This window comes from Platalea leucorodia (genome assembly GCF_965183815.1).
Source record: "Platalea leucorodia genome assembly, chromosome: 1".
NCBI classification, from domain to species: domain Eukaryota; kingdom Metazoa; phylum Chordata; class Aves; order Pelecaniformes; family Threskiornithidae; genus Platalea; species Platalea leucorodia.
The window spans coordinates 45,923,230-45,938,780 of record NC_138823.1 but is presented as its reverse complement, the minus strand read 5'-3'; the positions used below and the strand labels follow the sequence as shown (position 1 = coordinate 45,938,780).

Here is a 15,551-nt window from a genome sequence, read left to right as displayed (position 1 = left end):
CAGCTCAGAACAGAATTCAATTTACATTAAAAAACAGCTTGAGCAGGTACAGAAGGGCATTTCTTGAGTACTAGAGCTAAAACTATTAATGGAAAATGGTTTGGAAAAATGTCCTGACAGCAAATAGAGAGCAGTCTCACAGGAAAAGCAAGAGAAATTCAGCTGCCTGGGAAGTTTATGCTGCAACTGGACAGAGAGCTAGGAATCTGTGATAGAGCACTCTGTTTCAATTAAAGAGACGAGCCAGAAGAGCTTCTAGTCTTTCCCATCTTTGTGTTTTATGAGTACAGGTGTTACAGGCATGCAAAGTAGCATATCTTAATTGTCATCTCCAAATCAGACCAGTTCCACTTGTGTTTGGTTTAGCATACTGTATTTTGATGAAGTTTTCATCTGATTTCCCTTAAGGACAACAGTAGAATTTCCACTCATTCAAGAAGTCAAGCTCTTGTGCTATTTCATTTACTATGGGCGTAGAGAATTTAAAGTGTGAATTAAAACAATGGAAAAGCCTTTGTGACATGACACAGGAGAGCAAACCTAGAACTTTGACAGTACAAATACCTGTTGACTGCCAGAGCTTTACTCATACACCGGTAAACTTTGCTCTGGGAAGAGAAAGCTGCACAAAGAGCTGCTGGAGCCCAAGAACTTCAAAGCGAATGACATGGAAGTGCAAATCAATGAGTAACCACATGAAACTTTTCAAGGGTATTTGATGCCTTCATGTGTTCATTTCAAAATGTTACCTCACAAATTCCCACTAAGCCTATCTTTCTTGAACTCTCTAGCTATTTCCTGAAAAAAACAAAATGTAACAGGTCCTAGGGAATGGTTGTTATAACCTTGAGATTTTGTCAGAAGATGCTTGGAGAATATGAAAAGTTTCATTTGAGCTGATCTTTTTTTAGTACAGTGCTTCGCATGGGGAAAAGGTACAAAACTTCCATCATGTGCCTGTTGCCTAAGTTACTCCAGTGCAGTCCTGCTGAAGCACTCCTCTGCAGGACTCAGCTGGAGGAGACACAAGGCATGCATGGTCTGTTGCATTATTTTATGGAAATGTATTCTTTTTCTAGAAATTTGCACCTTGTGTTTATCCAACTGTAATCTTCTCGTTAAACTGTTGGAATTTTGGTTTTGCTATTGCTTGCTCCTGCTGGTACCCTAATGTAGACATAGTCCTCTTTAGATTGGACACCAGCTAGTACTTACTTGGTTTTGAGTTTTGTGCTTTGTTAAAAGTTGAAAGTAGTGTTGTTTTGCACTAGTCAGCAATGATGAGACATGATTTGTTGATGTTGTAATGCTTTTATATAGTTCAGATCTTGGAGTCTTTAGTCAACTCATGTGATGAAAAATAATTTATTTGTCATTACTGGATAACTCTTTCTTGTGATCTATTAGCTGATATACAGTCATAATACATTCACTTGAGAGTTCTGATATAGATACTTTCTGATATAGATACTTTCTGATTCTGATACAGATACTTTAATAAAAATATCTTTAATCTTTCTGAAATGACCATATGAAGTATATCGTACTGTGACTTGACCACTACTTTACAAGAGCATCATGCAAACATTACTGAACTCCTGTAAGGCTCCACTGACTTAATGAACTTTGGATCAGGCCTAGATTTCCTAATGTCAGAGTCTCAGGAAAAATACTATACTAAGGCTGCTCTAATAGCATCCTTTCAACTGTTAAAATGCAAGAAAGAAGTTTCTTTTAAATGTTTTTGATAAAATATATTTCACAATGTTGTCGTACTGTTGTAAGTAGCAAACAAGCAACAGTGTTTTAAAGCAGGGACTCTAGAAAAATGCTCTCTACAGTTTTAAATGTTTTAAAGTGCAATGGGTATATTCCTTTCTAATGTTCAGTACTTGTGAACCAAGGATTCGCATTTGAAGTTCATTTTTATCTTCATTTGGTCATGTAGAGACACTTGCATTTTTCTGTGTTCCAAAACTTTGTTAAACCAGACTCGGTTGTTTTCTTTAATTAGAACAAACAACAGAAATCTTACTTAAAAATGTTTATTGTAAAAAAGTGGCTAGAAAACAACATAAATTTCACTTCACACTTTCTTCAAGTTATCTATAGATGCTGCTATAGGCAACAATTCACTTTCATTCATAACACATTCAATCATATAAAAATAAAAATATTTACATTATGTCCACATACTTTACAAAATCATCAATAAAAAAGGCACTTGGAGGGGTAATGCTGAAAATATTGCATTTCCTTTGTGCATTTAAAAAAAAAAATTGTCAAACTCCCATGAATCCCCTCTCTTGCACTTATTCCCGTTTTTAAAAAAGATTAAAGTTTAGAGGAACTATTCCATATTAAAAGATGGTCAAGCATGCACCAGGAATGTTTGAAGCTACAGTCTTTTTTTTTTTTTTTTTTTAAAAAAAAGGCACATGCGGTTAATTTGTCACTTTCAATTTTTTGTACATTCTCTTACATGTTTTTTTTTTCTCTCTCAATTATGCAGCTTTAAAGCATTTCAGATCATTAATGAAGGCCTTGGCTTCTAATAAAATAAAATAAAAAACACAGCAATGAATAATATTAAACATTTACTAAGGTAAACTTGGAATACTTTTTAAGGCACCTGAGATAAATGGTGTCTAGCAAAATTCACTTGGGTAGTATTTTTATTGAAAGTTCCATTTAAAATACTGTTTCTTTGGTTGAAATGGCTTGGCAGGAATGTTTTGTTAACTTTGCAGCCTTTTCTAATCAAGAAAAGACGACCTACTTTTGGCTTCATCTATAAAGAAAGCTGATAATGCTTCTTCCTTTAGATCTACTTGAAATGTCATGCATGGTGTCTTTCCCCATATTTCAGAATTCGCACTTAAGAATGCAAATGTGTGACTGAACAGAAGCTACTTAAAGCTCATTTCTACTGACATTCTAAGTTCTTCCACTATTTTGTTTGTTTGCTTGTTTGGTGGTGTTTTGGTTTTTTTGGCTGAAAAGTAGATGAGAAAACGCCTTTGGATTTCCACTTATCATTTGGAACAGGAATGGAGAAATGCATCGAGTCCAGGTAAACATTGACTGCATGACTCAGTGTGCTACACAGCAGCCAGATTCCTCATGTTTGTGCAGAAGAGACATTCTGGAGAAAGTTTTGGAGCAATTTTTGCACTGGTATTTCTTCACATCCGAGTGGGTCTGCAGATGAGCCCTCAGATTGGATCTGTCTGCAAAAGCCCTGTTGCAGTGAGGACAGGAAAACGGCTTCTCTCCTAAAAAGGAAACATCAAGGAAAAACAGGATAAAGCTTTAAAAAAGAAGTATGTGGTTAGGACAGGTAGAACCCGCTTTTATCCTAAGAAACAAACAAACAAACAAACAAACAGAAAGGATTTGTTATAATAAAGAATCTGTAATAAAAAGTTAATCAGGCCACAGATACAATAGCTTTCAGCACTGCTGACTGTACTTGCAGAACTCAGTCATTTCAGAATATGCTGCTAAGTGTAGTTTCCGAAAACAAGCTGCTGACACCTTCTGCATCTACAGGTGCAGGCAGTGCTTTTAGGTTGGGCTCCTCCCAACATTTTCAAACATTTTCATAGAACTTTTTCTGCTTAGTGCTGTGTGAATTACTGGGGACAAAGGCTTTGCCTGAAAAGCAGCAAACAGCAGTACAGATAGATACTACATTGCACCCAATGTTATACTCAAAATCAAGTGTTTGTCTCAACAGAAAAAAACACAGCTTTGGTGATGATGTGTTTCTAATTCTTAAGGACTTGAGATAGCGCATGCAAAACTTGCCAATTGCTTAAGGAGTCAGAAAGCAGCCCCTCATGCATTGCCTTTCTGCTTTGCTGCTTGATTTCAGAGTCAGTTGGAGCCTTCTCAAAGTTAGCAATTTCCAAAGCCTGAAAGTTAACATAAAATCCTTAAAACAAAGCCTTCAGCTAGTGGAAATTGGCTAAACCGTCCCGAAATTATCAAGGGAGCAATGCTGATTTATGCCAGTATCTGGCCCACAGTTACGAGACCATGCTACACTCCCCTCCCACCCACCCCCCAAGAGGGAGAATTTAGCCTTTTGATGATACATTTGAAATTCTGCGTATGCATTTCAAAGTTAGTAAAGAAATTCTGCTGTTTTTTCCACCTGTGGAGAAAAATAGCAAAAGGGCATCCTGATGTTATAGTAACAAGAAACTGCAATTGTAATGGTTGTTCTTACCAGTGTGAGTTCTAATGTGTCCTTGAAGTAGCCAGGGTCTAGAGAAAGCTTTGCCGCAGATCTTGCAGACACAAGGTAGTGTGTGGGTCCTGATGTGCATCTTAAGTGCTCCCAGGCTGACATACTCCTTGTCACAGTACTTGCAGCTGAACGATTTCCTAGACTGGGCATCACAGTGCAGCTGCTTATGTTTGGCCAACCCAGAGAAAGTTGAATAGGTCTTGTTGCATAAACTGCACTGAAACTTTTCAGCTTCGATTGCATGGGGGTCTGAAAGCTTGGACTGGATTCTCTCTTCTTCATCACTAATGGGACTTTCTGAACCGCTGTGATCTTTAGAGGAGGTGTCAGAAGGTGGAGGTGGGCTGACTCTTCCCAAAGATGAGGGGTATCCAGAAAGCGGAGAGAGGTCGTTGGGTAATGGAGACGGTAGCAGCCCGGTTGTAGTCCACACAGTAATGGGATTGTAAGCTACTGAGCTCAGGATCTCTGGCTGTGGTATGATAGGGACTGGATAGCTTTCATACAGGTATGGGGATATAATCACTGGAGAGAGAAGAAAATTTTAAGGTAAGAGAAGCAAAAAGTATTTCAAAAGGCAGCAAAATTAACACTTTGGGGATTAAAAGGTGCATAAATTAAACACACAGTATGGTCATCTGAATATAAGGAGAATTAAGGAAATACTATTTCATACACATATTCTGATGGATAGAGACAGTGCCCTTGAACACACAAATTACAGTTGGAGAGTCTCTTCAAGGCAGCATGCTGTTTCTAAATCTGTGCAGCCTGATACAATGAAGCAGTGAAACTTCCTGAAGGATTTGTATAAAAGTTTCAATTCCACCACCAGCAGACACAGAACAGGAAAACTCCAAATCCTCTCCAAGTAACTGAGTTGAAGTGGATGAGCAAACTTTATGATTCATTCTAGGCAGCACTGACATATTTCTCAAAACTCCCTCCTTGTAAGCAAAAGAAAAAAAGAGCTAGCAATGAACTAACCCATTCCCTCAAGCCTGAAAAGCAATCCTACCCCTCCTCATTGCTGCCACGCAATGACCGCAACCTCAGAAGCAATGCGGTGGCATTAGATTTCGTTTTGTTACCTGTATGAGTGTCCAGTTCACTGTAATTTGGCTTCTTGGATGAATTGAAATGTTTCTTGACCAGGAAGGAGCGTGGCATTTTGGATGCAGGGTTTCTCCTTCTTCCAGGCTCTCCTCGTGGGTCGGTGTAACGGTCCCCGGCTGGTGTGCAGCACACACGCACACACTATCACTGCGAGCGCATCGGTCCCTATCGCGTCGCCTGCCCCGCGCAGTCCATCCACCGTGGTTGTGTAGTGGCAGTGCAGAGGCGCCTTGAAAAGTGCTGTAAATACCCACTAGTCAGGTGCAGGGGGGAAGGGTTTTCCGCTCCTCCAATCACTTCGGGATGTTCTCAAGCACTTTTCCAAACAGGCTGTTTTTCTGGGAGGGCTCTCTGGCTGCTGGCAGGAGGGATCCAATCCCTGCTCGGAGGGTTTGGTTCAGGTTTCAGCTCCTCCCGCTGGAGACAGCTGTGAACGGAGGAGCAAGCTGTGGTCAGAGCGCGTCATCCTGCTACAAAGTGGGTGTATGTTGCTCTGTAGAATTTCGGTCTAGAAAAATGTGTTGGTCAAAGTGCTTTGAAAAAAAGGTCAGTTTACTGATTCAGCTGAATTCTTTTTTCTTTCTGACAGAGGCCTGGATATGTCATAGGCACTGAAACTTCTTTTTTTTTTCTTTTTTAAAACAAGTCTGGTTTCCAGATGTTTGATATAAGAATTATAATGGAACAAACTGTTCATTAAGGGCAGAAGGGGGGGGACATTACAAGATAACAAGTTAGCCGACAGAGCTAATGGAAGCCTTTGAACTGACTGAGTGCCTGCTCCGTTTGGGAACTGCTTTTGAACAGTTGCATCTAGGAAGGGCTGGAGACAAGCAGCCTGCTTCCCTAACCTGCCCCTTCCAAACAGGAGGGCCAGTGAGATACTGCAAGTGAATTCAAGGAGAGGGAGAAGACCTGGAAAAGATGACATTTCAGAGCAGGGTGATAAGTTTTATATAGTGTGCATACTGCTTCAGGCTGTTCAAATGAATAATACTTTCTCTTTTACTTTAAAAATCCACAGAATGCAAAACCTCGACCTTTCCTTCCTTGAGAGTAGTTATGTCACTCTTTTGCCTATCCTCTTAAAGCACTGCCAAGGAAATTTTCCTAATTACCCAAAGCAGTTAAAAGATGCACAGATAAGCAAACCCCCCAAAATTATAGACTGGTAATTTAAATGTCTCTTAAATGTCCTTCCCCATTAGTATATTTAGGACCTCTTGATTTCCTATGAAGGTATAATCTGTATTATGTATTTCACTTATGATGAAAGTCTTTTAAATGTGCCACAGAATTTTCTGGTTATCTAGATTGATTTAGAGGAGATATTTAGTCACAGATAGGTTTTTTAATTGTAAAATATTTGCACTTTGAAAATATGGACAGCTGAATGCTGGTACATTTGTAACACAAATCACACTCTGATTGACTCCTGGTCTGTCCTTCCCCCCCCCCCGCCTTGTGTATTAACTACACCTGCCTGGGCACATACCAGTATGCCGTGCCAGTGTGCCGCTAGGGCTCTGTCCTGTCAGGAGGCGGCACGGAGGGGTGTTTTACAGAGACCACCCCAGCCCTTTTTTGCAGCAGGTGTTGGAATAGATGTGGGGAAAAAAAAAAAACATCCCTCTGGTTCTGTTAAGACACATAAGAGTAAAGTGTTTTGTCAAGCTGCGTGACTTCTTAATCTCGGGGATGCCAAAACAAGTGCAGAGAAAGTTAGCCATTTTCAAGAACTGATTAAAAAGATTCAGCTGTTCAGCATCTAACTCTGGTGTCTGTCAGTGAAAGGTGTCACGCGGCTTTCCAAGCTGCAGGGAACACACATAGGCTATGGGAGGAAAGGGAAAGTGGTAAGGAAAGGGACTTCCCAGGTACCTGCTTCGCAGCTGGGGTGGAGGAACAGATGCAGCTCTTCCCAGAAGGGAGAGCAGTGCTTGCAGAAGCACAAGACATTGCTTTCCTCAACTCCACAGACATGAAGAAATCCACAGAGCATTTTTAAAAGGTTGCATTTGTGGTCCTGCTTCCCTCTCAGCTCTGTTGCATCTGAGAAGTCCCCGTCCCCTGACAACTCTGGGAAAGCATTGCATTTCAGGATGTGAGGCATTAGTCTGTATCTAAATAGTCTGTTACATGAGCTGTGATTCAGACCTTGAGCTGGTTTAAGTTTGTGTGTTGAAATGAATGGAGCCATGCAGATTTTCACTGGCTCGGGATCTGTTCTTTTGTATGTTTGTTAAAAGTAAAGGGTCTGATTCACCAGTGAGGTACTCCCTCTCCGGGCATTTTCACCAGCATAACACCGGAGTGATGCAGTTTAAATTAATTGCACTTATATAAATCACAGGAGTGTAAGCAGTTAGCCCACTGGCTGAGCTGATTGAAGGATGTTAGGAATTGGATAGAAGGCATGTTATTACATGGTCTTGAAAGGATATTAGCAGCACATACTACCTGAGTGAGGTCTGCTGTCAAAAAAAGGGAGAGTCTGCATGAGGAGTGGGTGAGTCAGAGTAAACAGGTGTTCTGGGTGTTTACGGCAAATGTGGATGAGAGGGCACTGGGAGACATGCAGCATCCATCCCCATGCAAGAAAGGCAACACAAAGGTCGAGTGCAGAAGACAGAAGGTTTCCCCTCCTTGGGGGAGCCAGGGAGGCACGGGGATTGCGGAGGGTGGCGGATGGCTCTGACGGTCATGCTGCCTGCGGGCAAAGCCTTGAGCCCACCTCTGAAAAATCAGACCTAGAGCTTCCCTCTCACATTTTACAAGTAGTTGGTCTTTTAGGGTTTCTTTATGTTTTTACTTTGAAAGCTCATGTAAAGCTGTCTTGTTAATGCCACTGTGCTGCTAATTGCCACTCTGCAAAGCAGGTGGGAAGTGATCTGAGCAATTCTGTTGCCTGAAACCTTGGCATGTGCTTTGCACCAGCTAAATGATTAGGACCAAAGTTTCAACCATGCAGCAGAAATGTTTTTTTTTTTCTTTTTTTTTTTTTTTTTACATTAGGCCACTTGTTCATGTGCCTAAATAACAACCTGTGAGCCTCACTTTAGTCTCCCCATTTCTGACAGCTCCACCAAATCCTTTTCCTTGTTAGGCTTTCTGAGAAGGGCAGCAACTTTTGTTAACTAAGCTTCCTGGAAATGGAAGGGTGCCAGGACTATGTTTGTTATCTGAGAGGGAATAAGGACCCAAGCTAAGCCATCACTAGCTTAGTTCTTCTCATGACAGCGTTTATGTCCTTACCAAGCATCAATTACTAGCAAGATCATGGATCAGAAAATGTTAAATAGCTGGATAAACCACAGCATAATCAAGAAAAATAGTTTCAGAATATTAAATGAGTTATGCTGGATCACTGTTCCCAGAGCACAATATATTTCTCAGGCAGCAGTGTTAAGCACATTTTGCCTGGACCTGCCATGAAGCCCATGGAAGGCAGAACAGCAAGGTTCAGAGGAACCCCCAGGAGGCACCGAGCCCAGCGGAGCATACCAAAAATAGCTCTGGAGGTTTATTGATGCAGGTGACGACTTCATCCAGGAAGGGGTAAAAGTGCAAGTACCTTGCGCTTACAGTGTAGCTCTTGCAATTCATAAGCCTCCTACATTTCAAAGGAAAGTGCGAAATGGTTAATATGGGAAAAAAATTGATCAGTTTTCAATAGTCAGTTGAATGTAGAACATATCAACTCAGCTTCAGTGTTACTCTGTGCTTTCATATTTCCCCCTTAGTGCCAGCTGATATGTCCTGTGAAAGTAAAGAAATGGCGTAACTTTCGGAAGAGGAAAGATTTAGTAGAGCTAGAAGGTGAGGAGTACCTCAACTGTGATTAGGTTGGATGTCAGAGAGGAATAAGCCCAAAATTAAGAGAGCAGAGGGAAACAATTAGGGAATGGTATTCCTTCCCATTGCCCCAACATATATGCCTTGAGAAATTTTTTCAAACACATTTTTAGGCTACCTTTCTTTCATGTTTTGCTCATCCTTCCAAATGCTGACCTGAACTACCAGCAGAAATGGCAGCAAATTTAAAGACAGACTGTTATGACATCATGTCAAGCTGCAGTCTCGTGGGCTTAAAGTCCAATGAGTCAGAATAAATCTGTACATCTCGGAAAGTTTTTCCAATTCAAGTAAAAAATCTCCACATTTTGAAGGTTTTGCACCTATAAATACAGCTTTTCTAAAAGTACTAACTTTAAGTCAGAGTTATTAAGTACAGTTCTGTAATAGGATCTAAAATTCTGAGATTCAGAAAGATTATAAAACAGGTTTGCTTTTAGGACATGTTATAGAACTAAGCGTTCCTCCATGTTTTGGTTAATTCAGGTTTGTAATTCCAGTTTAAGCCTATTAAAGAGTTGATGATTGAACCACAAAAGTCTGATTCAGTCTGAACTTTTCAATAAGTCAAGGAACTTTGAAGTCAGTCTCTTAGAGGTCTAAGCCCATCTCTAATTTTTATATATATATATATATATAAATAATGTTCATTGCAAATAAACTTGCATTTATTAATAAGATGCAAAATGGTTCCTTTTGGATCAAGTAGTTCAAACAAGGCTGGCTTCTGTTTGCTTTCTCCTTCACACCTGTGTAACTTCACCTACTTAAGAGGGTTCAATTTAGAGTCAATTTAGCCCATAATGAAGGAACCTGGTCGTAGTTCAATTTTCCTACATTGTTTCTACATGAAGATATTTTAACAATGGGCCAAATTCCCCTGTCATTCCCATCTGTAGTATCTCCACTGGCTACAGCTGAGCTATTTCAGATTTACTCAAGCAGAACTGAGATGTGATTCTAGTCCAATAAATACAACTTTATGTGTGTAGTACTGTGACAAGTATTCATTAAACAGAAGCGTGTTACATCCCGGCTAAAGCTATTACACTCTGGAAAGCAATGCTTTCTGCATCGTATTACGTTTTCCTGATCTTCTAGTATGCCACTGGCATTATTCATAAGAGGAACAAAAGATTTGAAAATGCTGACCTTGGGCTCCAGGGAGTGAAGCAAGGGTTTGCACAAGTGTTATGTGGTTGGAAAGAGCCATCTGCTGGGCAGAGCCACAGCCGGGAGCAGTCCCCTCTCCGGAGCAAGCCCTGTGCCAGCCGCCCCACCGTGTGGTCAGCCGGGGAACTGGGGATGCTCCTGGGGAACCTCCGGGATGCGACATGGGCAGGCGGCTACCACGGCTCTGCTGGTGGGGGGACTTGGGGGAAGAGAAGCAACGGGGTGATGGAAGCGGTCAAGAAATGGCTAAATCACTTCCCGAATTTTGTAATCTGGTTGAGACCTATGACTTTGGTGGTTTGTTTTTTTGGTTTTTTTTTTTTTTGGTCATCGTTATTTGTTACCTACAGCAAAGCGATACATAAAGGCATCATTTGGAATCTCCTGCTCTGGGGAAAGCATGTCTTTGTGTGTGTGTTTATATGAGAGAGATGTACACTTTGTCATGTATTGTACATATATATTTACAATCTATTTATGTGTCTATGTATACTTATGTTTGTACATATTCTGACATATAGTTATGACCATATGTCAAACACTGATACTTCAATCAGCTGACAAGTATTTGTGGGAAAGAAAGTGTCATTATCCCTACTTTACAAATTAGCAACTAAAGTATGAAGAGATTAAGACTGAAATTTTCAAAACCTTAATTCTTAAGTGTATTTTGAATTAAGGCTTGTGGTACCCTTCTCTCCAACAGCCTATGTTCCTGTCTCCAAATGTGGCACAAGTATTTCCTACGTATCAGTTGTACTTATTGTATTTATTTACAGTTTTCTGTCAATAAAGGATTATACAGAGTGTAATTTGTATTATTAAATTATCATTTATACTGATGTGAACTTTATCCACAGCCTGCTGTAGCTTCATAGATTTTCACTTTTCATAGTTTTTTTAAATGCAATAAAAATATTTTGATACCTTTTTTTTAAATTTATGTTCTTGTCCCTTTACTTGAGTTGGTGGACTAGAGTACTTGGACTTGGCCATCTATGTTTTGCCTAGGTTTCACTTCTGATATTCTCATATCAAACACTTCACGCAATGGTTGAAGTGTTTTTTTCCATTCTACAGAAGCTCGTGGTCCACTCTTGAGCATGCCTTACCTCTCCAAACGTACCTTCAGGTTCCCTACCCCCTTGATTTTTGACTGAGTGGCCTTGAGGGAGTGACTGCCCTGCCAGAAACTGCATATGTAAACACCATCATCATACGCTCTTTGACATTAGATTGAACTGGTTGATATCAACAACTTCCTAATTTTGGACTAGGTTCATATATCTATATGACACATTCTCTTCTTGGCCACTTCTACACACCTACATAACCAGCTACATTACACTTTTTCTGATTTCTTCCTTTAAAAGTGCAGATGCTTGTTGCCCAGTAGGCAAAACTTGTTCACTCCTGTCGTCTTCAAGTGTGTCAGGTGCAGGAAGCGGCAGTAGACTGTAGCATTCAGTTTTCACACCACAGCCAGCCCTGGAGTACAGTGTTGCTGCCTGGCAGCCACGACTGTGTCAGGGGCTCTGTTGAGCAGTGATAAGTGTGTGGGGCAATGTGCTGTGTGCTGGGGGCCAGCAGAGACCATCCCCTCTGCTGCTGAACTCAGTACTCAGTACCCAGAAATATATGTGGCATACCTGCCACAAAACATAACTTTCTTGATTAGTGGATCAGCGAGTGTCTCTTTTTGTTTATTTATCAATTGCATATTTATTTGTTCAAAGGATTCAAACTCATGAGTTCTTTTCTACATCTATCTAACTCTTGGCATCTTGGTGGCATGCACTGTAGTTGCACTGCTAACAGCTGGGACACTTATCTTAGTGCTCCAAAATGAACAGATGATGTCACTTCATAGAGTTAGTATCTCTATTTCAGTATAAATTCGTCATTTTGCTATGGTAACAGAAGGTGAGAGGTGCTGGGTTTGCTTCAACGTTGCTCTTCCATTTCATCCTGAGGCCATAGGACCTTCTGTTACCCCTGCTGCTCAAAATGATAGTAGTGCTACAAGGCCGGTTCATCACCTGTATTGCCTATTCTTCATTCCTTCTTTTAACTTTATGTATTACTTGCACACTGCATCCCATGCAAACTCTGTGCTTGGCTATTCTTGTAATTTCTTGCATTGACTTCGAGAACTTGGTCTTTCCATTTCTTGAGATCTGTTTGGAAGTTCCCAGGACCTCAGAGATTTCTGATAGTGAAGATCTGTCTTCTCCTGAGCTCCAGCTCCTTTGCATTCAGACTAGTACTCTGCCTCTGGCTCTGTTAAGCTTGATAAAGATATCCTGCACTATCTTCTCCTATCACCTTAAACAATAACCGTTGTCAGCTGCAGGCCTGATGTCTGAAAGTCCTGTTCTGTCTTTATCTGTTATCACTGGAATAGCTTTGAGGGCAGGCTGATGTCTGGAGACATTTTTTTCTTCAGTGGTACCTGGGAAAAGGCGTAGCACAGATTGTCAGAGGCTGGGTGATTCAGCATGCCAGAACCTATTTTTGACATTGCAAACACAGACCTTTTTAGTCCCAAACAAATCAAGTAGTATATCTTCAGGATTACTGCATGGTGACTCCTTTGCAGGGCTCTGTTCCCTGACAGGAGGTTTCCCAAACATTCAAGACATTCTTGCAGGCTTTTCACCACCGTAAAAATGCTAAAGGCTGCAAAAATGAAAAGGCACAGCTGCCAACTCTGGTTTCCGTGAATGTGAGGCTGTCTGGGCTTTCTGGTCTCCTCAGTTCCTTCCTCAGCACCTCCACCAGGCCTGAGGGATGTCTGCACTTCAGATTTCTTACCAGCTCCCGTGAGAGCCTTCAGCTGACTACAGCATGTGCTGGAAAAGTCAATCTCCTTAGAGTATGTCTCTGTTAGGCTGCTAGAGGGGGCACAGAGTGGCTATTATCTTTTTCTTTCGTGGTGGGAACAGTCAGACATCGTATTTCAACCAAACTGGTGGCTTGTTTTAGTAACGTTCTCTGGCAATGGTACACCTTTGCATCAACTACTGTACATTTCAAGTGATAGTAGCTTTGGTTGTTTGTCTTTTTTTTTTTTTTTTTTTTTAATTTCTCTGTTAACAGCCCATGTCCACCCACTGGCTTCAAAACTGTTTTATTGCATATTGTCAGCACTTGGCCACACTCCTTCACCCTCATTTTGTGCTGCCTATCGTTACTGGTGGGACTGAGCTGCATCTGTCTCTGCACATTGGCTAGAATTGGATCTGTCATTGATCCCAAAGTCCAATTATAGCTATGGTAGTATGGCTGATTTTTGAATCAGCTGAATTTTTGCTGATCTGTCTCTCAGACTTTCTTTTCCATGGTCCTGAATGTTTCCTCTGCAATAGTGGTTGCCATTGCTCATGTACTTTTCCTGTTCTTCCTGTTTAGAGACACACAGGATTGATGTAATCCTTCAGCAATTGTCTCTGCAAGGTGGTAAGAAGTGCACTATGAATGACTGTTTCTAGGGAGATAATTTTTATGCCTCCAATGCTACATGAAGATGCTAGCGATCTCAATTTTATGGTACTAGTATCTCACCCTGCTTCCTTTTTGGGGATATAAAAGCTGTGTTTCTCTACAGTCTTGTTCTATTTAATACTGCTCGTTCTGCCACGGACCTGCGACCTGGTACTGTGATCTCACCAGCATCTCACCAGCCTTCCCCACAGAGGCTGTTGAGGATCTGCCCTCATTCCTTCACCTCTGTTCAGATTGTGTTTAGGCTCCCTGCATGTCTGCTTGTGCGTAGCGTGTATCAGGAAGCCTGGCTTCATACTGTACTGCCTTTTCCTCTAGTTCTTGTTCATGCTTTAGTTCTTAGTGAATTACATCTTTTAGCTTCACTGCTATAAGAGACAGAGAGAGACACCTTTCCTGGACTGGCCACTGCCACTGGAGTTTATGGATAATTTGCTGGGTAATAACAGAGAGAAGACTTGATTGCCACAGATAAATTGTATATGTATAGATATAGATATGTATGTTACTACATGGAAGAGGTTAGAGACTGGCTTGAGGCTCAGCATCGCAGCTGACTCATGTCTTCATGTGTAAACTGATCTTTTTTCCCTAAAACAGGGTGGCTACAGATAAACTGCCTGTTAGAAACAGTCTTGTAAAATGTTGAATGATGCCTAGGCCTTTGCTGGGAGGATGCTAATGCTTACAGCCCAAAGCCATGCTAGGAAAACACTAAAAATGAAGCAGTGTAGACATTTGTAATCCTGTGCCTTGGCTCTGTTTCATCTGCTAATCCAGGCATAGCTCATATTCCTGAAATCAGGCTGATTCTTCATTGAAGGAAATATTTGCCAAGACGCTGAATGCTGATATTAAAACAGGACAAATCTTCTCCCTAGTGTCTCATCTACATCCTTCTTTATAACAGACATTTTCCTCCTTAGAAGTTATATGCATGATACTGTGTATTATGTCATGACATGTATCTGTCCAGGGGGAAAAAGAAGAAAAAATCAACGTATTTTACTCAAATTATGCTGTAATTTTATTGTGCGTAATTTCAAAACTTCTAAATCAGTGAATTAATTTCTAAAATTCAGGTCATAGATTTTTCCACTGCTACCCCTGCTCCTTAAAACTTTGTGTCGGCTTCATTTACTCATTATGAAGCATCTATCTCGGTTTATTTTGTATCAGTTTGGTCCTAGCCTCTTATCCATTGCTATCTTCTTATCCTCTTATCCACACAGCTATTGAAAAAGCTTTAGGTACTTCGTAAACGACTTCAAGAAGATTTAGATATTCAATGGCATCTGGGAAACAACTACTGTTGATCCCAAATATCTCACTGTTCTTCATGGAAGACGTAATAGAGGCTGGTGATAAGATGAAAATACTGAGTCCCATATTATAAGCACCACCAGGAAGAAGAATGAATAACCAGTATGACCAGCTGACACCTTTTGAAGTGGAAGTAATAAAGACTTGCAAGAGGAGGTAGCCTGTTGCAAAATCACAATTAACAAGCATCCTGTGGCTGCTCCTATTTCAGTGAAGAAAACAAAAATTTTGTGGGGACACTATACATGCGACAACGTATATTGCAAGTGGAGAGATGTTTGAACCTCAGAAGAGTCACATCCTTAAAACTCTAAAGATTACCTTA

At 40.7% G+C, this 15,551-nt stretch overlaps 1 protein-coding gene across 1 annotated transcript; it reads right to left on the bottom strand.

Moving 5' to 3' along the window:
• Positions 1-2,270: 2,270 nt before the first annotated feature.
• SNAI2 (snail family transcriptional repressor 2) lies at positions 2,271-5,425 on the bottom strand (the record flags this gene model as incomplete). The annotated part of the gene is made up of 3 exons (XM_082327870.1): positions 2,271-3,275; positions 4,235-4,780; positions 5,347-5,425. The coding sequence occupies 3 exons, from the start codon at positions 5,423-5,425 to the stop codon at positions 3,094-3,096; spliced, it is 807 nt and encodes a 268-aa protein (XP_082183996.1). The 3' UTR covers positions 2,271-3,093.
• Positions 5,426-15,551: the final 10,126 nt, after the last annotated feature.